Source organism: Maylandia zebra, linkage group LG7 (genome assembly GCF_041146795.1).
Source record: "Maylandia zebra isolate NMK-2024a linkage group LG7, Mzebra_GT3a, whole genome shotgun sequence".
NCBI lineage: Eukaryota > Metazoa > Chordata > Actinopteri > Cichliformes > Cichlidae > Maylandia > Maylandia zebra.
The window spans coordinates 45,223,737-45,247,761 of record NC_135173.1 but is presented as its reverse complement, the minus strand read 5'-3'; the positions used below and the strand labels follow the sequence as shown (position 1 = coordinate 45,247,761).

The following is a 24,025-nucleotide window of genomic DNA, read 5'->3' as shown; positions in this document are numbered from 1 at the left end:
CTATTATTATCATTATTATTAAAAAGCTGCAGGCATGTTTTTCTTCAGTGTCTGTTTAGACACAGGATCTTGGCCATGTTGGACGCTGCACTGTGTTTTTTTGGGTTTTTTTAAGCAGCAGGAGGAACATTTCCAGGAATACAAAGATTTCTTCCACCACGATGTCTTTGTCCTCTTCCCCTCTGCCTTTTACTTCCACAGCCTCTCTGTTGATTTGTCTTTTATTAAGTGAAATACCAAAATTGCCGCTGGAGTTTTGCAGCATGGCTGTATGGCTTTTAACAAGTGCGACGTGTCAGACTAGAACCTACGGTGGCCCCTAGAGACAAAGCACGTACAATCTCCAAAACACTTGCAAACTCCAAAACACATGCAAATTCCAAAACACATGCAAACTCCAAAACACTTGCAAACTAAAGAACACATGCAAACTCCAAAACACGTGCAAAATCCAAAACACTTGCAAACTAAAAAACACTTGCAAATTCCAAAACACGTACAAACTCCAAAACACGTACAAACTCCAAAACACCTACAAACTCCAAAACACGTACAAACTCCAAAACACGTACAAACTCCAAAACACATACAAACTCCAAAACACTTGCAAAATCCAAAACACGTACAAACTAAAAAACACGTACAAACTCCAAAACACTTGCAAAATCCAAAACACGTACAAACTAAAAAACACGTACAAACTCCAAAACACGTACAAACTCCAAAACACTTGCAAAATCCAAAACACTTGCAAACTCAAAAACACATGCAAATTCCAAAACACAACGGAAGTGCTCCAGGACGCTAGGGGCAGTGTTGAGCTTTTGTTACCTAGTAACTACACAAGCCAGGAAGTACCAATGACCGGATTTGGGGTCTGCAGCCTTAAAGGCCGCATTTTAAGGCCGATTACGTCACAGCGACAAGAGAAGGCTTTCCCAATTCAAAGGCTGCTCGAAATGCGGCCCTCAAATGCGTCCATAATTTCCCTGAATTTTAAGGATGGGTCGGTGTAGCCTTCATGGCCCAACATATCCCAGACTTCATAGTGCGGTGGTGGTGTGGATAATTTTGCCGAAAAAAAACGGTGGAAGCGGAGCGGAGGAAGAGTAAACTTTCAGAAGTAAGTACTGAATATTATGTCACTTATTTATGCGCAAATATTTTTTTAATGAAGAACATTAAAACATGTTGGCCACATGTCGGGAAAGTTATGTGACATTAGTGATGTCTGTACTTTCAGAATTAACTTGGTTTTAAAGCCTTTACTTTAAAATATATATATATAGTCGACCTTAATCTTACAGAGAATGTGATGATTTTATGGATAATTAAAGTCAGTCATATATCCACAAACACAACAAGCTGAAAGTCAGTGATGCTGCTCGGTTTGCAGTCCTGAATATCACAGCACAAGGAAGATTCACTGCACTGTTAATGTTAGCTATGTTATATTGCTGCCTCTGTTCGGTGGTGTCGAGCCAAACGGACTTTAACGTGTGTTTGAACAGCTGACGGTTCACTCGTGAAGCTGAAAGAAAGATGCTTTAATCGCAGGAGTCACACATGTGTCCACTGTACCATCTGGGAACTCTTCTTGTTTCGTAATAACACAAACACTAAAACCTCCTTCTTTTGTGCTGTTTTGTAGCAGTGTATACACCTGAGACTTTCACCTGTCTGTCTGTCCTGCACTCGCTCTCTGTTTCTTTCTCTCTGATTGTGGAATAAAAGTATGAACATGTGTTTATAAGTCACACTTGTGTTTGAATCCTGCAGCTTATCACACATTTGATTTCCATGTGTGACAACTGCAAGTGTCCAGAGTGAGGACAGACTGAGAGACCCACTGCTGCACATCATCTGTGAGGCTTTGCACCCCTGATGATCCACCGAACTCAACAGTGTGTGAGGAAGAGGAGGAGGAAGAGCCAGCAGCAGCTGACAGATGGAGAGAATAGACAGACCGTTCCCTGTTTGTGAAGGACTGCTAGAAAAGTTTAAAATAACTAATTGTCTGTCCTGAATCAGTCTTATTAGGTAATGTTCAAATAATTTTATCATTCCAGTGTTTTCAGTGTGGGAGAAAGTACTCAGGGCCTTCAAGTTACACACTATGAAAGGCAGCAACAAGTTTAATGTTCAGAAACCTAAAGTATGTATCAGCAGCAGAATGGACCTAAAAATAAATGTTTGTTCCAGTTCTATGAAGCTTTGAGTATTTTGGATCAGTAGCACTGCTGTGTTTGTTGCATCATATTGCTGTAATTGTTTATATGCTTTATATATTCTGAGGTAAGTTGATCTATAGTGTTACATCATATTCTATAAGGATGTTATGTGTTTGTAGACTTTCTGCCCAGTTTGACCCATTTAGCAGAAGCCAGCCTGTTTAAGGCTCTGATATCTATTCTGTATGACTGAAAGCAGTTATGACATGGTCTGATTTTCTCACCCAATAAAGGAATATTTCATATATCAGTCTACTCTTCATTTTATCAGAAACAGTTATCACAGCTTGTACATTTTCTTTTTATAAATATATGTAAGCAATGAGCCAAATTTAGTAATGCCAACATACTGAAGGAACAACATTTGTCTCTTATATATGATACACCTATATATGCACTGTCAAAGATACTTGTCTTTGAGTGAAGATTTAAGGTGATAAGACATATAAATAACTGAATCTGTACTGAAGCTCAGTATTTGACACAGAGTTCATGTTCACTGCTGTAATAGCTAATAATGATTAATATAATAACTATAATATTGGCCATATTATATTTACATTACCAAAGTGATATGACTTTAGTCTCATGAACAACATCAGCTAATTCTTATTTACTAACTAATCTTAAATGACTGTTCAGTACAGAAATGAAGCCCAAAAATCATGTTTTACTGTCCTGTGGTCTCAGCCTCAGATACTTATCAAATCACACAAAGCTCTTGTAGAAACAAACAAACAAATGAACAAAATATGTTCTCCCTCATTTCTGTCAAACCAAGCTGTATGACACGTTTCCAGCGGTTAGTATCATGGTTGCTAGGCAACCTGGGAAGCGCGACAGAGACTAGACCGTCCCATACAGACAAACTTGCCGTTTATTTTGCAAATCGAGCTCAACACTGCCCCTAGCGTCCGTTGTGTTTTGGAATTTGCATGTGTTTTCGAGTTTGCAAGTGTTTTGGAGTTTGCATGTGTTTTGGAATTTGCATGTGTTTTTTAGTTTGCATGTGTTTTGGAGTTTGCATGTGTTTTGGAATTTGCATGTGTTTTTTAGTTTGCATGTGTTTTGGAGTTTGCATGTGTTTTGGAATTTGCATGTGTTCTTTAGTTTGCAAGTGTTTTGGAGTTTGCATGTGTTTTGGAATTTGCATGTGTTTTGGAGTTTGCAAGTGTTTTGGAGTTTGTACGTGCTTTGTCTCTAGGGGCCACCGTATAGAACTTCTTCATTCACCCCACTCAAATTTTTTGACCCACGAGTCTTCCAGGAACCGTAACGTTGAGGCATTTCAACATCTTAATTAACTCAACAACCCTTAACCCCTCCCCTGTGTTAATTATGTGCCGGCATCCCCGAGCAGCTTGAAAGATGTTGTCATGGACATTTTTTTTATTAGTGACTCCTAAAGGTTAATTACACTCAGTGCCATCATTTTATTATTTTTTCCACCAAAGCCTCATCATGAATGTGGAATAGAGCAGATAAAAGTTTCATATCATACTGGCTTTCTTCTCTTTCCAGCCATTGACCATCATAACTAATGCAGCACATGCAGCATATGCGACCTGGGTTTTTCTTTGCAGGGTTTACTTCACTGGACGTATCACTACGTGTGCATGTAAAACGTGAAACAGCAGCCACAGAATCACTGCGTTCAAAACGATTTATGAGATAGTTTTCCCACTGTGCGTTGATAAACTGTGTTTCTTTGACGCATGGTGTATACTTACTTTTTTATTGTTTTTGGATACCATGAGAACAATCTCCGACTTCTAAAAACATTAATTCTCTGTATAAAAATGTTATGGTGCTGCCAGACGCCTTGTCTTTTAGCCTTGTCTTTCTGTCTCTCTCCACTCTCACTGTCTCTCCCCCTTTCCTTACCTGCAGAGTGATGAACTGTGTGGATGCAGGTTGGGATGTTTTCCTGTAAGACAAAAGGCCCTTCCCTCACCCGCCTGCCCACTCGCCACTAAATGCTAGTGGTTTCCAGTTTGTAATATTACTGACCAGCTCTATCTTCAATTGCAACAACAAAGACATGTGTCATTAAAATCAACATACCTTCCAGTTCTGAATGAACAGTTATTTGTAAAGCTAACCGGCTAATCTGTCATTGTCTTCTCTTTTTTGCTCTTGCTCTCTCCGCCTTTCCCTTCCTTTATCTCCAGGGTGTAGGGAATACCAGAATTCTACCCAGAACTCATGGACATCACCAACTGCCGTGTTTCTGGCCTTGTCACCTTCTGCCAGGCCACTTTCAGTCGCTGCTTCTTTGCGGGTCTTGCTGCCCTCAGTTTTGTCTTCAGTAACTAAAAGGTAGGTTAAACCATGTTGAGATCAGGTGGTTGCCACCTGATCATTGCCTTGAGAAACTCTTGGGTTGCTTTGGGTCGCTGTTGCAACATAATAATAATAACATAACATAATAATTGTTCAGTTTAAAATTTAAGGTGGTGCGCATAAGGCAATCCCCAAAAACAACAGCAGATGTGTGCGTGCGTGTGTGTGTGCGTGTGTGTGTGTGTGTGTGTGTGTGTGTGTGTGTGTGTGTGTGTGTGTGTGTGTGTGCGTGCGTGCATGTGTGTGTGTATGTGTGTGCGTGTGTGTGTTCATCAGTCTGACTTTCAGAGAATTTCAGATGAAGTACTTTAACAGATGCGGTATCAGAGTATATTTTAGGAAGCTTCCTGTACTTGTATTCATTTACCTTTCAAGTTCATACCATGCCATAGATAGAAACTCGTGCAGGGAACGGAGCTATCATTTTACATTTCAATGTCAAAATTTAGGAATGTTTTACCATAATGTGTTTTCAGCTAGAAACCTGCACACTGAGCATTAATGTCTGCAGCCTTTTTTTTCTATGACCTGACATCATTTGACAAGAAGAAATGTAATCAATGAGCACTCAAATATCATAATATTTCTATTTACAGGTCTAGAATGATCAAAATGATCCCTCCAAGTAACTAAAATTATAATTATTCAATGTCAGATGTAGATGCTCTTTTCTACATAGTGCATTATGATTCCTTTCATCCTCTGAAACTGAATGTGAAATATTTTTCCTCATACAGCAGACATTTCCCCCAAAACCAAACTCTAATTACAAGTGAGAAATCCTTAGAAGCCCTTATAGATGAATGTCTGTATATAATAATCTTTTCATTATGATATCTGAGCAGGAGCTTACAGACAACACAGCAATATTTTTTTAATTTCCTCAGAGAGGCACGCAGACTGGGCCGGGACTCGCACGCCAGTGCTGCAGGTTATAATGTGTCTGGTACTTCTAATAACATTTGTCACAATGTAAACAGCTCATCCACACCTCCCTGCCTCTGCAGCTCTATAAATTGTTCACTTGTTGAGACGAGCACTGGCACTTTTCAGTATCTGCTGAAGATCACGACTCTTCCCTTAGATCAATGACTCTGTCATTTTTCTTCAGAGGTGTTGTCCTGCGACGCTGGATGTGATGATCACAACTGTATAGTGTTTATGTTCGGCTCAGCTTGTGAGCGCAGGACTCTGAGCAGCTCTGCTCCTCCTCCTCTAAATAGCTGATGTCTCTCTGTGTCTGCAAGCGGCTGCAGCTCGCCCGGGGTCTCATCTGAGGAGCGCAGACGAAGGTTGCAGCGATTTTTTTTCCTCAAAACAGCAAGTGAAATCCAGACGCAATGCAGGTAGGATGAGCATTTATCACTTTGACTGTTACTTTCTGTCATTGCTGAATACGATTTACCCAGAATACAGACGATTAATCACAATAACGCTCCTGCAGTGTCTTACCTGCCCTAGCGCACATGCTCTGACCTTCTGGTTATTTATCAGCGCTAAAAAGTCTCACAACTGAACATTTGAAAGAAAGAGGACTGGACCATATGATTTTGTGATATTTTAACGATACAGAGATCCATCAATGCTCCTTTTACAGTACTCCAAAATCAATATTCCAACTTATGGAGTAACTAATACCTTGGTATTATCTGAAAACCACACATGAAGTATTAAAGGTGAAATAAGCCCTTTGAAACTGTAACCGACCATAACTTATAACACATCTGCATTATAAGACTATGCAGATGTAAATTTTTTCTTCAGTTATAGATGTTTTATGTTTCCTCAAACATGTTGCAGCTGATTATATGTTATTTTTTTGCTCCTTATTGTTTATTTATTAATCATTTTTATATCTAGAGATTTGGAGTACTCTGGTGGAGCAAAACCCGAAGTAGTTCACCTAGAATTGTAAATTTACTAGAAAAGAGTACCTTTCATTATTTAAGTACATTCTAAATGAGATTTGTTTCCTTCCACCAACTGGCTATTTAAAACTTAGAAGCTTACTATCCTGCCCTCAAGGAGAATGCTAACAGGAATACTCCTTTGTTGTTCATGACTGAGCTCAAACACAGGGCAAAAACATATGCATGCAGCAGAACTGCAAGGCAGTCTTGAAGATACCAAAAACACGACACAACACTATGTGTGAGCTCATGCCTGCATGCAGGTGTGTGTGCATGCAAAAAGGTAACATATGTGACGCTCAGTGGGGGTCGGGTGCCCAGAGAGTTCACGACGAGGTAGATCGCACGGAGCATCTCTCTTTTAATAATGCAGCTCCCCGCATGTGAAGACCCAAAATAACCTCCTTTTGGATCTGCTAGAGCAGCATGTGAGTTCTTTACACATCATTTTGTCTAATTTTGTTTTATTTACCCTTTAAAGGTAAATAAATGTATAAATTCCAATGACATCTATTTGATTGTTGAATTTATTTTGATTCGGGTGAAGTAAAATCAGATTTCAGGTCAGAGGAGACCGTTTTAGACGCGCCTGAAGGCTATACGCTGCATTTATGTATGAGACTGCTAAATGTGTAGTCATGCATTTTTAAATGTGAGCGTGTGACTGGCACAGATGCATACAACATGCCTGTGTGTATGTAGGCTATGTGTGTATTCTACTATCACTCCTTATATTCTTAGTCATCCTTCACCTCACCACGGCTGTCCACTCTGATCTTTTATTGATGAAGTTTTAAGCAGTGTGAATTATTGAGCAACAGCATTGATGCTAAGATGATTTAGCATCCTTCCATATTCAAATAGGGGACAGAGGAACTCCCCAGACAGTTGTTTCCTACAACACTCTTAATACTTTCATCTAAATATCCTCTAAACAATAAGATCTAATGGCTGCATTATTCATGCAGTGTGCAGAGAGTTAAAAGGAAAGGAGAAGAAACTTCTAAACATCACGTGGTACAGTAGCACTGATAGGTTGGGAGATTGTGCCCAAAGACCTCATTCAGAATAAAAAGCAACAAAAGAGACAAAGCCAAAAAAAAGCACTACTCTTATATTGTTTCACAGTACATCATTTGTGCTGCTTAAAATCAGAGATGTGAATTACATTGCTGATACAGAAACACTGAATATGTGAGTCGTGATGATATAATGTGGTGGTAACATGAGAGCTTTTGTGCTATTGTTCCCAGAAGCGCTCCTGTCACCGGAGACCTTTTTCATTTCTTTCAGAAAGCACATTTCTAAATCCATCATGTGAAAAAAAGTTAAGGTCACTTCTAAAAACATAGAAATTGTCTGCAGTTTGCTGGCCTGAAGCATTCAGGTGTGTTAATGTCAGTGCATCAGCTATGACCTTGGAGAAGCAACTGTCACTGCTCATCAATCTGGGAAGACTTATGGGGCCATTAACACAGAATTCCAACTTTATACAGTGAAAAAGATTATTCACAAGTGAAAAACATTCAAGATGACAGGTCAGACTGTGCAATGCTCAAAGAAACTGCAAAAAAGAATCAAATCTGGACATGACGCCCAGATTCTACAGGACTTAGCATGTGAAAAGTTCATGAGAGTGCAGATAACAGAGTTATTATAATGTTATAATTTCTATATAATTGTTCTTTTTTTATTTCTTTTTGACTTTTTGTTTTCAGTTCAGTTCAGTTTTTATTGGTTTCTGTGTTACATTTTAATTATTATTGTATGGCGGGCACATGTCAGAGGTCAGATTTAGGAAAAATCAGTGCAGGTATTAGAATAAAAACACTTTTAAAGACATCTCAATAACCAAAATCTCAATAACCACGTCCATTAAAGCCTCATCAGGCAAGTTATAATAACATTTTGGTCAAATTAGCAGGTACTAAAAGTGAGGGCATTTCCACTCTATTTTTATTTTAGTTGGTTTTCCAAGTTCACAAAATAGTTTTTTTTTCAAAGTCTAGTTTTTATTTTAGTTAACCAAAAGTTTTTTTTTCACATTTAGTTTTAGTTTTGCTTACTATATTAACCTTGACAGTTTGGAAAAGACTGAACAAGTCTTGCTTGTTTGAGAGGGTTCCCAGGAGAAGTTGAAAACAAATCCCCAGACTTCTGAAACAAGTGGCGATGTTTGGCCATAATGCACATCAGCACAAACACCTCCTACCAGCTATAAGCACGATGGTGGAGGGATGATGATTCAGGCTTGCTTTGCACCCACAAGAATTTCGGCGCCTTGCAGACATTGAGTGGACCATTAACTCCTTTGTATACCAAAGCATTGTAGAGTCAAATGAGGTAATCTGTCTGATAGCTAAAGCTTGGCCGAAAATGGGTCACACAACAGGACAGATAAATAAAGAAATACTTTTTAATAGTCTTTTTAATTGATGACTAAAATGACTAAATGATCATCAATTACAAATTAAATCAATGTCTAAATGTTGCTTTGACTCATTTCACAATATAAATATGGATGCAGCTTGTGATTTCTACACCATTATTCTATTAAACATCCACATCAGTTCTACTCCTCGTTAACACTGTTCACTCTCTGCAGCGCAGTTCTTTGCTTATGTGTGCCAAAGTCTGTTCAGCCACGTGCCAGTCCCAGCTTGTTATTTCTCTAGGTTACAGCTTCTATATTAACCATTGTAGACAACATCCTAGACATCGAGACAATACACTCCAAAAGAGAAGAGCTCTGAGTATATTGGTGAGGTTTTTTAGGCTCTGGTGAAGTGGATAAAATCATTAAACCTGCTTTAAGCAACACATTAACATTCATTTGTGTCCACTTGATAAATGTGGGTCAGATATTGATTTTTGTTTAAAATCTTTGGTGTTCATCTCCACGGGGAAAATCTGGTTTGTTAGCTGGTAAATGTTCAGCTATTTCTCACTGGCTAATTGCTGACTGTGTTTGTATGGATTTAGTCATTTTCAGCTGTTAATGGCATTGAAGAGAACTAAATCAGCCTTACTGAGCTAAACCATGCAACATCAAAAAAAAAAAAAGATCTGCAGAACTGTAATTTTATTAACAATGAGAAATACCTTCTCTAAAATCTAATTTGTGACTAAAATACCAAAATATTAAAGAATTAATTCAGTGTAAAGAGACACGCCACAGTTAGCAGTGACTCTGTTTTACAGCCTGAAATAATTACACCTGGTATATTTACATCCACTTACAGAGAGGGGCTTTTGTTTTATTCCCCTGATTTAAAGCGTGGCTAGTTCTTTAAAATCAGGTGTGTCTGCTTCTCTTTTCTCTCTCAGAGGACAGTTTCTTTCTGTCTTCAGGCAGATGAGAAGGCGGTCGATGGCGGTCTGCTGCCGGATGCCAATGGGAAAGAGCCAAACCCGGGCGGTCAGACGGAGGGCTCAAAGTGGCAGAGACCACGGCTCTCGCGTAAATCTCTGATGAAGTGCTGCCTTGTGAAGTGGATAATTGCCAGCACCACACAGCAGGGCCCAGGTAGAAGCACAAAGAAGGCTGCAGCACCACGCTAATACCCTCAGTGGAAATTGTTGATTGTCTGTGACAGCAGGGTGGAGGAAGAGAAACGCAGGATTAATATAGGAAGAGTGCATGTCCGCTGTCATGTATTACACAATACATTGATTTTAAACATATTCATATGTGCAGTATAGATTTACCTTATAAGTATTACATTCTTTATTATGTAAACCATTTTTCAGCTTTTAACCAGTCAATGAGTGCATTGTGGAGGCTTTCACTCTTGAGTTTTTATATTTTTACCCTCCTTTGTCATTCGTTCTCTCTCAAACACACACAGACAGACTGTTGCCATTCTTTGTCTGACTCCCTGAGAAGTGAAAAGTGGCACGTTTTTAAAAATGAATGCCACAGAGTCTTCCAGCATCTGCCCTCTTTTCTTGGTTTATGTAAATTATTGACATATACCTTCAGTGCAGACATTTTTTTTCCCAATCCATCCGAACAATTTCACATTCTGTCTTGATTTTCTTTCCATTTCTCACATTTCACTTGTTTTAGCGGAAGAAATATAGAATGAGGTTAATGGAAATTGTCCTCTGCGGTTTCTAGAAACGACCCGCTCCTGTCATCCAGACTCATTTTCTGCTGACTTGTCTCTCTGCCAGCAGACAGATGGCAATATGTCTTGGACAGGAAGACAAGAGGGCAAATACTTTTTGGCAAACACAATATTTTGCACTTATAAGAGTACCATTATTGTGTAAATATTGTTTTTATCTATAATAATGCATTCCATCTCATGTTTAACACCAGAAAGGGAATGTGTGTGCTAATCTTAACTCATCCAGTATATTTCTGGTAGCACTATTTTGCACCTAAAGCAGAGAACAGCAAAAATTAGAATTAGATTATTTTTAGCTTTTTGAACGGTTATACAGAGAAATTTAAAGGTTTGTTAAAGCTCCTCCACAACCTCTGCACTTTATTACAACACTATCACCATCTACTGGCGTGTGGAGATTACAGCACCTGAATTTCACACACACCACTCTCTGTCTACAGTAGCTGATGGGCTGCACTGACATTCATACTGTGCGGTTGTACAGTGAATGGAAGAGTCTATGAAAGAGGAGATTCATCTGCATCAAATGAAATGCATTAAAATGAACTAAAAAACAGATGCGATGTAGGTCTGTACTACACAGCCAATTCACCACCCAGGGAATCTTTCTGTAATCTGGACTCACTTACCTTAAGACTGACGATCAGGATAAGCAGTAACAGGACACTGGTTATCAGCCTATTCCAGGGTTTTCCCTGCATGCTTACATGAAAGGAGTGTCCCTGGCAGCATCCAATGAATCACAGTTAAGGATAAGTGAACTGGCAGCAGTGTGGTTGATTTCACAAAAGATAATAGAACTGAGCACCGGGAAAATATGAAGCGGTTGAAAACATTATACAGACTGAAAGCAATACAGCTACTGCTGACAAAGCAGCATGTGTGAGAGGAAAAGCAGTGTGCACACTTCAACAACACTTTTAGTATAAAGTGTGTCCACTTTAAACATTTTCCTGTAAGACTGGAACAGAGCTGCTATATTAATGAAACTGAGCCTATTTGAAGACCGGAAAGAAAGCTGGAAAAAATGCAAACTGTGAGTTAACAGACTTATCGATATCATTCTGTCATTAAGTATTTCATTAAATTAATGTTTAATTAATGTTTGCATTATCTATAATTTGTCTGTTTGTCATATTGTGTAAAGTTAGGACCCAAACACGGGAGGCAAGCTGACTTACAAAAGGGGAGACACTTTCTTTAGGTTGATGATAAAACAAATAGTGAAACATCAACAGAAGGAAAAAAACAAAAACAAAATCTAAATGGATACAAGGAAAGAGGACAAGTACAGAGGATAGCAGACCTCTTAACAAAGGACACAGGGAAGACTGGACTGTTTTTGCACATATTAAAGGGCTGATTAGACAAAAGTTGGAATGAGACATCAGTGCAGACATTCAGGAAGTAAAACCCACCTCACGAAGCTAACAATAGGAATAAAACAGGGAATGTACTGAAAACAATGAAACACAAATTAGCTTACTCAAGGGAAAACACAGAAGGCGAGACAGACAAAGGAACAACTAGGAAAGCCTTTGGGAACTAAACACATTAGAAAGAAACTCACAATAGAAACTGAAGGTATATAAAAACCAGTAATTACTATATATGATAATCAACTCTAAACAGGACTCAAAATCTCAACAGTAATTAAAGACTTAACTCTTTAAAGCCTAAACGATGAAATAACAGCCAGAAAAAATGTCAAAATAAATCAAAAATGATACACTTAAGGGTTCAATGTGTTAGGATAACATTGGAAATGAAAAGAAAACTCAAAATAAGAATTCAAAAAAACTCCAAAGCAACTAAAAACCTGGAGATTGTGACTTTGTTTGTCTTGTTGTTGTTGTTGTGCTATAGTGGGAGCACTTCAAATGCAACACTGACTTGGAAGGTCTTCCACTTTGATGATGCTCAGGGTAAAATCTATATGAAATCATAACTTGTCACATTTAGACAAGGCTCAGTTTAGTGGCTCCATGGTGTAAAGCTTTACACACCTGCCCCAACATGTGAAAGATCCTCAGTTCAATTCTGGGAGGAAATACAAACGACAGCCAAGCTAGTGTACGCCTAGTAGTGGTGTAAATCCCTGATAAATGGGAGGATTGTGTCAGGAAGCGGATCTGTGCCAAATCAAACACGTAGATCCACTTGCAGAATAAGGGAGTAGCTGAAAGTTCCTTTAGAAAAGACTCTACAGCAAGCTCACTGTTGGCCAGCTTGTACATCACACCCATCCAGAGGGGACAAATCTGTTAGTCTAAAATAAAAAATGCCCTCAATTATATCTTGGAAATCATTACTTTATAATACAGATATTCTGTATCTGTATAGAGTTTTCTTTCCTTGTTGCTGTATTTGATGTTAATAAAGAAAATGAAAACACAAGATCTGAAGAAACTCTTAAAATACAGTTAAAATAGTTCACGTTGTTGCTGTTGCTGGCCCTGTTTCTGCTTAATAACTAAATTGGGCAACTAGCAAATTTCATTATAACTCGATAAATAGTGAACGCATTTATTCTTTTTCCAAATCATAGCATCTCTAAAAGGATGAGGTAAGGACATCTTAAAATACCCTACTATGGAAATACAGAACTAACAATGATAGCTTTATAGTTCATGTTTTCTTTGGTGATTCATAGCAGCGGTCTCCAACCTTTTTTGCACCACAGACCGGTTTATGTCCCACAATATTTTCACAGACTGGCCTTTAAGGTGTCATGGATAAATACAACAAAATAAAACCAGTACCGGTACCAGAAAAAGAAGATTCATTCATAACACGCTAGAAAAGACCCAGGGAAACCGAGTTAACGCTAAAAACGATTTTAAAAAATTAACGTTAACAACCGATTAAAACCCTGAAAACCATCAGTTTCACACCCAAGCCCCAACTCTCACGGCCCAGTACCAAACGACTCACGGACCGGTACCGGCCCATGGCCCGGGGGTTGGGAACCGCTGATTCATAGAAGTGACCTCTCAAGTTTCAAAAGCAACACAACTGTAACCTGAATGGAAAGCCCAAATGTACCATTTGAATGCGTAGATATTAAGACCTGTGCCTTAAACCAGACCTCCATGCCTGCATCAAGGAAAAATGTCCTAGCTAGCTAATTTAATTGTTTGACAAGAAGTTTTGATTGACGGCTTAGACTCCAGGCTGTAATGTAGCTTTCAGTGTAGTCATTAAAGCCTGATGATGGGACTGATGGCTGCACTGTCGGCATCTCTGCGAGCTTAAGCCACCTCACTCTTGTCTGTATTTAATAGAAGAACAGGAATACATCAGCACTTAAGGTGCATTAAACAATGTAATGATGCATTATTTTTATGGAAGGTTCCCTCATGAGCTCATGCATCTTGCATGTTTTATATAATGGCTGAGTCCATCTCACAAAAAAGACAGGTTGCAAAAAATCCACATAAAAGAAATAACAAGTTCCTGCATTTTGTTAGCTGGGCAGTACATCTGCTCTACGTTACAGTTTACAGTGCTGACTAAAAGCCCAAGTTGAGCTCACAATGTAGTAAATTTCATTGTTAAATGACAGGAAACTACAATCACTGAGATTTTACAGGATTAAACGGTCATTTTACATCTGTACTCTACAATAACAGTTTCTTACTGTGAAAAACAGTAACAGTAACTATAACAGTGCTATAATGTATAAAATATACACTTTTTAGTATACTGCAGAGTATTTTAAAGTACTATTTTTTTGTCGATGTCCAGAAATTTGTATCTTCTCAAATGTCAGGGTGTCACAACCATGAGACTTTTATTATGAAATAAAAAATAATAACAGCAAGGATCACACAGACCCCAATTGGCAATCAGAATTAAAGTTTTAATGAGCTGTTGTGCTAAACATAGATATTATTTTTGATGATAATAATGTAAACAAAAAAAGATGCAAAACCTAGCTAATAGTTTAAGCAGGCAACCATATGCTTCAAAGCTAAATGCAACAGCGCAGGTTTGACTCTGACCTGAGGCCCTTTGATGGGCATGTTTACCCACTTTCCTAGTTACTCTTCACTGCAAAAAGCCAAAAAATTATGGAAAAAATACAGGTCATGCTGGTGACCAATATAGGAATCATCATGTGTGAACTCAATTTGGAATCAGAGTTTGAACTCATAAAAGTTTGCCTTCATAGACTATCTTCTTGAGCTGCTACAATAATAGAAATGACTGCTGTTAATATTTTCTACATCAGCATTTGCAGTATATGGCTGTATTTACAAAAAGTGGTGTATTGCTGTACAAAATATATTGTATTTTTACAGCAATTTGTTTCAGTGTAGACACATATTATGAAGTAGGTCTAAATTTACTAAAATAAATGAATACAATGTATTTGATTATGCCATATATAATGTCCTAATCAAATAAACAGAAGACTTTTTTTCAGAAAATGAGCTGATAGACACCTTTTTACAAAAAACCCATACATTTTCATAATGCACAACGACATCAGGTCTCAGTCTAAATTACATCCTCCAAATGTACATTTGAGGAGCTCGGCAGCTCTACTATTGATATTTCTTGTATTTTTGGCAGGGAACTATCCCCGTTCATTAGGTCCATTTAAACTCTCTAACTTACATAAACCCTCCCTGACCATCGAAATGCATATCTGGCATACATCCTCTGCCTGCTCACAGACCAATATTGTTCCTCTGCACAATTGATTTGCTTTCCACCCCTCTTTCCTACTTACATTGAGTCCATTATGTTGTGCAGACTCATCAGTTGTGAACTATCCCAATGATCTTTACAATAGAGCATAATCATAAAAAACTCAAAAAGTATATATAAATACTGTTACATACATTATTTATAAAATATATATATCTGTGTTGTCAGTTTAGCTTTGCAGGATAGCAATAGTTCATTTCAGCTTTTGTTTTGTTTTTTGCAATGTCATAAAAGACGGTTTTTACAATCACAGTGGTCTAACTGCTTTTGAGATCAGAGTGAATTCATCTGTATTATTGAGTGCGTGCATCGCTGAGCAGTCCTGTAGACACAGGCAGCACCACACAGGACACAATAGTTTTCTTTATGAGTGCTGTTAATATCCCAAACATCAGAAGATGTGAATCAATGCTTGGTATATCATTTTGCATCTTTATCATGACCGGGCATATTTAGACATTGCAGATTGCCAATCAGAAACTATTAGCAGAGGAATCCCTTCAGTAACAGTGATCCACCCATCCGCCCACAACCTCAAACACACAGCTCAAGACAGTGTAAGTGGAGGTGGAGCCCTGAGTTGATGGGACAGTTGGAAAGATCCAGCAGGATGCGAAACGCTGCTGAGCCGCAGCAGAACTGAATCATCTGCAACTGGGGATAACTTTGGATAATTTGGGGGGACTCAGATTCAGTGAATTTTTTATCTACCTGCAGGAGCAAAAATGGACTTTGAACCCGTTTCTTTAATGAAGAAGGCTCTGCAGTCACTTTTATTTCTTTCCCCCATTCACTGGCCATTTGCATATGAAAACTAACAACTAGCGGAGCTTGCACCATAGCAAGTGTTATTTGTCAGTTGTTATTTTAAAGGGTTTTTTTTTAAAGGGCTTTTGCAGAAGCTATATCTAATGAATTGCAACGATGGCTTTGGAGGGCATGGAAATAATTGCTATCATTGTTGTTATTGGACTATGTATTGTTGTCCTCAAACAGTTTGGGATTTGCGACCCTTTGTCACTGGAAGGTAAGACAGAGAAAGAGAGAAATTAAACATTGATCTTTGTAGGATAGCCTTTAATATCTCACAGGGTTTTCTTTATATACGTAATAGAAATGGAAAAGTTAACAATAGTCATGCACATGCAGTAAGTTGAATTTTCCTGTACTGACAGTTAATTAATCCCCTTGTAACTCTTTTCATGACAAAACTTATTGTGTTTATTGGGACAAATTCATGGACTTTTGAACAAAACTCGAAGTCCATCCATGAAAAAAGAGTAACTTTGAAAGACACCATGAGGCCTCTTCATGAACAAATTCTTACAGTGTTGTTTTTACAGCGACCCTGAACCTACCTTTTAATTTTCTGTATCGGTAAAAATTTTGGTCTATCTAAATATTTTTTAACAGTCATATCAATTTCTCCTTCCCTGTTTCTCAACCTCTTCAACTTGCTATATCTGTGGCATTCTCATGAAGATGGTGAGTACCTACAATGGTATTCCTCTGCACATTATTACATGTGACTGTAATTGCATTCCAGCTGTTCTTGGAAATTCTTGGTTTTTGGTAATCGCAGTATGTACATTTTTTGGTCCTTAAGGCTGACGAAGCAAGCTTTTTTTCTCACAGTTGGCATTTAAGCTTGTCAAACACAGGTGTAACTGCATTAAATGCCAGTGGCTGTCTAAAAATGTGCAACTCCTTTTGCTTTTGCAACCCTAAAAATGTGCTTTAAATCACCCTTGTCTAATATCTTTTCATTTAAGCGTCAGGATGCCAACAGCGACCTTGAAAATGCCCCAAAAAAAAGCATGGCAGCATGTACTTTCTGCCTGGTTATTCTTCATAAACAAAATTATGAAGAAGAAAAAGCTTTTTCTATCAAGATTATTTCTGTTACGCCTTTAGCAAAAAATATTCCTTCATGCAATGTTCATAAAAATGTAGCACTGCACCAAATAGCTCAACTAGAACTGGAAGAGCTCGCTGTGTTACTTTAGCATAATACTTCAATGCTACAAGTTTCTCTCTTTCTCTCAAAACAACTCCCACGTCTTTCTTTCTGTTTCATCTTCTTATTTTTTTACTTGTACGATGTTGAACATTCTTCTTACGCCGTTGCTTCCACCCATTTATTTGTCGTCCCTCTCCCTCTTAAACCTCTCCATGTTTGTGCTGTTTCTGTGAAGATGGTGAGCATTTTGAGTTATAGGATGTAAATGTAAATGTTTTGCCTCTATGATTTCCTTTTTCTGTCTTTCTAGTCTTACTGCTGTTTCTTCCCCCTTTCCTTCCACCCTCTCGTTTCCCCTTTTTGTCTCTTTTCGTGTGACAGACAGCAGTGACAGTGACCTTGAACTCTCCATGGTGCGTCACCAACCTGAGGGTCTCGAACAGCTCCAAGCCCAGACGCAGTTCACCAGGAAGGAGCTGCAGTCGCTTTACAGAGGCTTTAAGAATGTAAGAAAACACTCAGCATACTTAGAAGCAATTCATCAGTTTTACTCTTTATTATTTGGCAGTATTTTAGCACAAAGGAGCATCTTTCCCTAACCACGTGTTTTGCTATTATCCTTTATGTATTTGTGACATTGCGAGTTGCAGTTTGATTGATTAATTATAGAGTAATTACTTAATTATAAAATATAAGCACACTTCATTACACATAAACTCAATGTACTTTGTATAAAAAGAAGCATCAGTGACACCATTTAACTTAATTTCCTGTGGAGCACTCTCTAACCATTCCTTCTATTAAAATGAATATAAATGCTACAAAAAAATATTCAATACAATGAAAAGTACAAGAAAAGTTCATGTAAACATATATAGACAACCAGGTTTTTATGTCTAAACTGTGTGTAATTATTAATCATCAAATGTCAACAACATGGACTTCCAGAAAGTTTTGAATCCTGGCTTCAAGGATTGGACCACAAGAGCACTCGAAACTGGCACAAAAATGACCGTTGCAATATAAACCGGCATCTTTTAAACAGAGATATGACAATCACTAATAAACCAAATAAAACCATAAAACTTCACAGACTGACTGAATACTGAATCTATTTTTAACACGTTATGGGACTACTGCGTCATTTTAAGAAGTTGTGATTTAAGAAGTTCTCCTGTGTTGCTCAGGCCACTTTTCAGGTAGCCTACTGTAAACATATGATTGGAATTATAGTGTTTTATGTGCGCATTTGGTACTTTAAAAATCCCAGGCTTACAGGAAATTACTTTTATATTCTATCTAGGGCCGCCACAAACGATTATTTTGATAGTCGACTAGTCACCGATTATTTTTGCGATTAGTCGACTAATCAGATCATCATCCATTGGACGTAAAACTACAGCTTATTGCACCAGCAGCATCTGCTCTTATATAACTATCATTAGCTTACAGCTTTAAGTGTTTAAGGTCTGTGCTAACTAAAAATAAAGACAAGATGATAGTTTATTAAATTGTAATGAAATTTGCAGATTGTTTCGGTGAAGTTTAATAAACTCCTTGCTATCTAAAATATAACAGGACACTGGGGTATATTCTGGAGCATCTCACACTTCTGATAATCAGTTGTCTGCTTGACGTTTATTCAGCTGTGTAAAAACTATAACTTTAATCTCAGACAAACTGATTTACTCAGGAACAAATAAAATACTAAAAAAAAAAAGCCAAACAATAACATTTTAAGTTATCTAAGTGACTCATATATATTTAACCTGAGTAGCGAAAGACGGCGGTGGGTTTGAAAACGATTTGCCGGGAGTCCGGTGTTCTCACAGCGCTAGTGACCTAGCCCCCGGCTCGCTAACGAGCTAGTGGGTAACAGACGTCTCCGAAAACGTCGGAGCGCTTTTGAAAATATGTGGTGTCCTGATAAACTGAGCAGATATTTGAGGTTTACACAGCTACATTCTCGCCTGAAAATATGTTAAACGTTTATTTTGTGACCCAGAAAGAATAATAAGAGTAACATTAAAACTAACTAGCTGCCGCCATTGTTGGAAACTGCGCTGGCCGCGCTATGAATTCTGGGACACAGCTGCTTCTTCTTCTTCTTCGGGGTTTAGCGGTAGCTGACATCCTTGTACATGCAATGCTGCCATCTTCTGTTTCAGTCCGTTATTACACTCTTAAATCCTGCCACTTATTCCTGCGTCTTTTGTGATCTTACAAAGCTTCAAACGACGCGTCGACTATTAAATCAGTCGTCGACGATTTTGATAGTCGACGTAATCGTGACTAGTCGACAAATCGTGGCAGCCCTAATTCTATCTATTTGTTGCATCTTATTGGGTTGTCTAAGCAGAGAAGCTCAGACCTCCCTCGCCCAGGCTCTTCACGGGGGAAACCCAGCCCAGTAACATAATCTCTCCAGTGATTCCTGGGTGTGCGTAGGGTTTCCTCTCTGCAGGACAGCTAGAAAGCAACTCACCTATGAGGAATGCAGGAAGCATCCTAGTCAGATACTACCATTTTTCCCCTTTTTTCAAACAAAAAAATGTGTAATCATGTAAAATAGTTTCTCTCCAAATGTACAATTGAACAAGAAGATTATTGAAAATGAGTGTGTGTGTGTGTGTGTGTGTGTGTGTGTGTGTGTGTGTGTGTGTGTGTGTGTGTGTGTGTAAACAATAAGTGTGCATGCAAGTGCCTAAGGGCAGAAATCTTTATTTTGATGGCAAATTTCTTTCTTTTTATGAGCCGCTGCATGTATTGCTCAAATCGTATTGGTCAACCACGGCATGCACGCATAAACTTGGGAGTGACTTAACACATATTTTTACCCACTGCAGGACGGGGTAATAGATATTGACAGTAAGTGGTTGTAATAGGAAGCAAAGCTCCATTAAAGAGGGGAAGGAGAAGACCACAAGCTGATGTAAACAAAGAAGCTTTAAACTTAGAAAAAAAGAAGCCTGAAAATGTTTTAAGAGTCTTCAGAGGCATTAATGATACATAAAGAGTTGCGCAGAGAAATGTCCAGCATAAACAAATCTTTAATGATGATATCAAGAAGATGATTTTAACTAACCAAGCAGATTTGTTTTCACAGCAGACGTTCTGACTTGTCATAGCAGGATAAGTACAGTAGTATTAAGTACAAGAGTATTAGTTGATACCCGGTGCTGTATTCCACTTTGCTTTGGAATTCCAGGTAACACTAAACGAGCAGAGCAATCACCAAAGTTAATCGTTCGATCTGAGTTTTTTAGTTGTTTTTGCAGCTTTATTACATTTCGCACTAAAACCGGTTTCCACACTTTTTTTGCCAAATGAAATCAAAGTTTTTGCTTCATTCCTGTGTAGTTTATTGCACTTTCTTTTCCCAGCACAAGCAAGGTATTCTCCACACATGTATCAGTGTTACTACAATTGTTGCGTTGTTTTATGACAAATCAATTCTTTGAGTAAACGATGATCTTATAAGGTCTCAAATAAGATTTCCTTAAGTTTTTTCCTTAAGACAATGCAACGGGACACAAAGCCGATGAGGAATGACATCATCATCTTAGAGAAGCAAGGGCCATGTTGTCTGTGAAGGTTTTTCTGTTATCCAGGTCATCATAGTCTAAGGAGCTTGGAAAAAAAGCGTCTGGACTTCTTTAAGTTGCTTAAAGACGTTTCACCAAGAAACTTCTTCAGTTCTAGAAGTGAAGAAGTTTCTTCAGTTCTTTCCAAGCTCCTTAGACCAAGGACCGTGTTGCTGCCCATCAATCTGTGAAGGCTTGTATCACTAATTACAGTCAATTTGAAGTCGATTATTCAGCTGTAAGAACTATTTTCTATAAGTGGGAAGTATTCAAGACAAGTCCCAATCTTTCCAGGATTGGATGTCCCAGCAATTTCCTGATTCACTTTTAGTGTCTCACCTTTAATGTTGTTAATATTCTGTACTTCTTAACTGGTATACACTAAGTCCATATGTGTTAATGACTCCTAACTGTTCATTAGCAGAGTTAAACACTCTTTTCTTTCACTGACTTGTTTTTCTATTGTTTACCTTTCAATAGGAGTGTCCCAGTGGGCTAGTGGATGAAGAAACATTCAAGAGCATTTACTCACAGTTCTTCCCTCAAGGAGGTACATTATGCAACTTGATAATAAAAATTATAATAAGCATGATACTTGATACTGGATATTTTAAAGGTGCAGTTTATATTTGCTAGATGCTGTTTCTTTGTAAAGTTGCCATAGCAACATTAAGTAATTAAGTAAATTTTTCTCACTCCCTCTAGATTCATTTTTTTAAAAAGACCACAGTTGATTACAGTTAATATTCCGTGCTAAACATGCATTGCAATTAACAATGGTCATTTCTTGCTTTTCATTATTTTCTCTCAGATGCAACTACATATGCACATTTCTTGTTTAATGCTTTTGACATGGACAGAAATGGCTCCATCCGGTTTGAGGTGAGTACAGCAGGGGCTGCAATTTTAAAGGTTTTCATTTATAAAAAGCTTAAAAGAAATTAAACAATGGATTGCATTTACAGGACTTTGTTCTAGGTCTGTCCGTGTTACTTCGAGGCTCAGTTACGGAGAAACTTCGCTGGGCATTTAATCTATATGACATCAACAAGGATGGCTACATTACAAAAGAGGTACAATGATAAAAAATAAATAAATAAAATCCAAATCTGTTGCACTTTTATGATGTCTGTCTTCTTTCCTGCAGGAAATGATGGCTATCATGACCTCCATTTATGACATGATGGGCAGGTATACTTTACCCAGCGTACGAGACGATTCCCCAGGTGAACATGTGGAGAAGTTCTTCCAGGTACTTAATCCAGAAACCCCCACACTCCCACCGCCACTGCTCACAGGAGGATGGGGGATCCATGCTCTCATGTTGTTTACTTCAGTCAATTTTCACCCTAGAGAAGAAATCAGGCCTCATCAGCCCATTCAGAGATGCTGTTCTGCATACCTTGGTTGTAATAAGTAGTTATTTCAGTTGCTGTTTCCTTGTATCTAACCACTCTCTTCTGACCTCTGAAAGCAACAAGTCCTTTTTTCCCAGAGAACTGCTGCTCACTGGATAGTTTCACTTTTTTCAACCATTATCTGTAAACCCTAAAAATCAGTGTGTGGGCAAAATCCCAGTTTGATCAGCCATTTTTAAAATTTGGCACCGACAAAGTTGCCATGCTCAAAGTCACTTAATTATATTGAGTTTGTGACATTTAACTGGCTGATCAGATCCTTGTGTTAGTGTGCAGTTTAACAGAGGACCTAATAAAGTATGCGGTGAATGTACATTAGTACATCCAGATATTGTATTGAAGCACTGAGTGCTCAAGTAGAGTAGAAAAGTACTATAAGAACCAGTCCATTTACCAATTACTACCCAGTGCCACATTTTATTTGTTACTGTGACAGGCTACAGGGGTGTACACTTTTTTTCAGTTACTCATTCATGAAAGAAATGAATGATAAATAAACTGAAAGAAAGAAAGAAAGAACCTGTTATTTTACCTCATGTTATCCACTTTGTTTCTTTAATATGGATCAGAAAATGGACCGTAACAGAGATGGAGTGGTGACAATAGATGAATTCATAGAAACCTGCCAAAAGGTAAATCCTTATGTAAATCTAAAGATTTTGCCACATGATGATTGGCCAAATTTATACACTATATTACTTGTATAACTATTGTTTCCATAACAGGATGAAAATATAATGGCTTCTATGCAGCTGTTTGAGAACGTCATCTAGTTTCTGCAGAGAAAGGTGGACCAATAATGCTGTATAGAGCTTCCCACTACAAACGTCTGTCCCTGAACAATTTCATTTATCCTAAAAAGGAAAAACTGGGTGTTTTGACACTTTCTACTGCTAACTGATGGACACTATTGAGTTTCCAGTCAAGCTGTTTCATGCAGAGAAATGTACAGGATTCACCAAAATCACCTGAGAAAACAATGTTTCTTTGCATGATATTTCAACTTTCATTTCTGCACATGAAACAACGTGCTGTGATTACCAGATGAGCATGAGTGTTCGCCTGACATTAGAGAGCATGTACTGCAAACCATCTCAAACACAAATGATTCATTTTATTGTATTTTTTTGCCACAAACGTGCAAATGAGAATTCTCTGTTACTATATTCAACTGTGCAGAAATGAAACCCAGACATTGTTGTGCTTACCAGAATCCAGTTGAAATAAATATTTGCTCTCACATACTGATACTCCTGCTGAATCCCTTCTTTTTATAAAAAAAAAATGCAACAGGCAAAAGAAATTCCACATGTGCATTTTATCAGTTTCCATATGTTTAACAGTCCTTATAGAAAATAGAGTATAGAGTAAGTGATTGTATCAAATTTGTTGCACTGAATCTGGCATTTTGTAATAGTAAAGCTCTTAAAATGCTATAAAACAAGTCATTCACAGTCTTAAGTCACTGTATAAGGTCAGACAAACAATACTGCAGTTGTGCAAGATGAAGCCTCGGGGGGCTTCTTTAAATTCCTGATCCAAACCAGTGCTTCATGGTCATGGTCCCAAGAGGGATTATTCCTGATCTTTTAGCCTTTGGCAGACAGTCATCTCTCATGCTCTACATCCTCAGAGTTCTCTTTATCCTCTCCATTACTGGTTTGTTCTTTGTTCCATGCAAAAATAGTTTTATTCTCTAAGTCTGACAATGAAATTTCATTTTCGAGTTC

The 24,025-nt window shown here is 38.0% G+C and overlaps 1 protein-coding gene across 4 annotated transcripts; it reads left to right on the top strand.

Annotated features, from left to right (window-relative positions):
- The first annotated feature begins 4,529 nt into the window (after positions 1 to 4,529).
- Positions 4,530 to 23,535, top strand: LOC101479271 (calsenilin). 4 transcript variants are annotated; one of them, XM_076886453.1, is made up of 10 exons: positions 4,530 to 4,550; positions 5,822 to 5,920; positions 9,812 to 10,010; positions 17,675 to 17,799; positions 21,358 to 21,427; positions 21,689 to 21,759; positions 21,843 to 21,950; positions 22,025 to 22,129; positions 22,865 to 22,927; positions 23,021 to 23,535. In XM_076886453.1, exons 2-10 carry the CDS (start codon positions 5,915 to 5,917, stop codon positions 23,066 to 23,068), a joined length of 795 nt encoding a protein of 264 aa, XP_076742568.1. In that variant the 5' UTR covers positions 4,530 to 4,550; positions 5,822 to 5,914; the 3' UTR covers positions 23,069 to 23,535. The 4 variants fall into 4 exon arrangements, with proteins under 4 accessions (XP_076742568.1, XP_076742569.1, XP_004538222.1 ...); XM_076886454.1 differs by lacking the exon at positions 4,530 to 4,550 and having other exon boundaries at positions 5,619 to 5,920; positions 9,836 to 10,010; XM_004538165.5 differs by lacking the exon at positions 4,530 to 4,550 and having other exon boundaries at positions 5,619 to 5,920.
- The last annotated feature ends 490 nt before the right edge of the window (positions 23,536 to 24,025 follow it).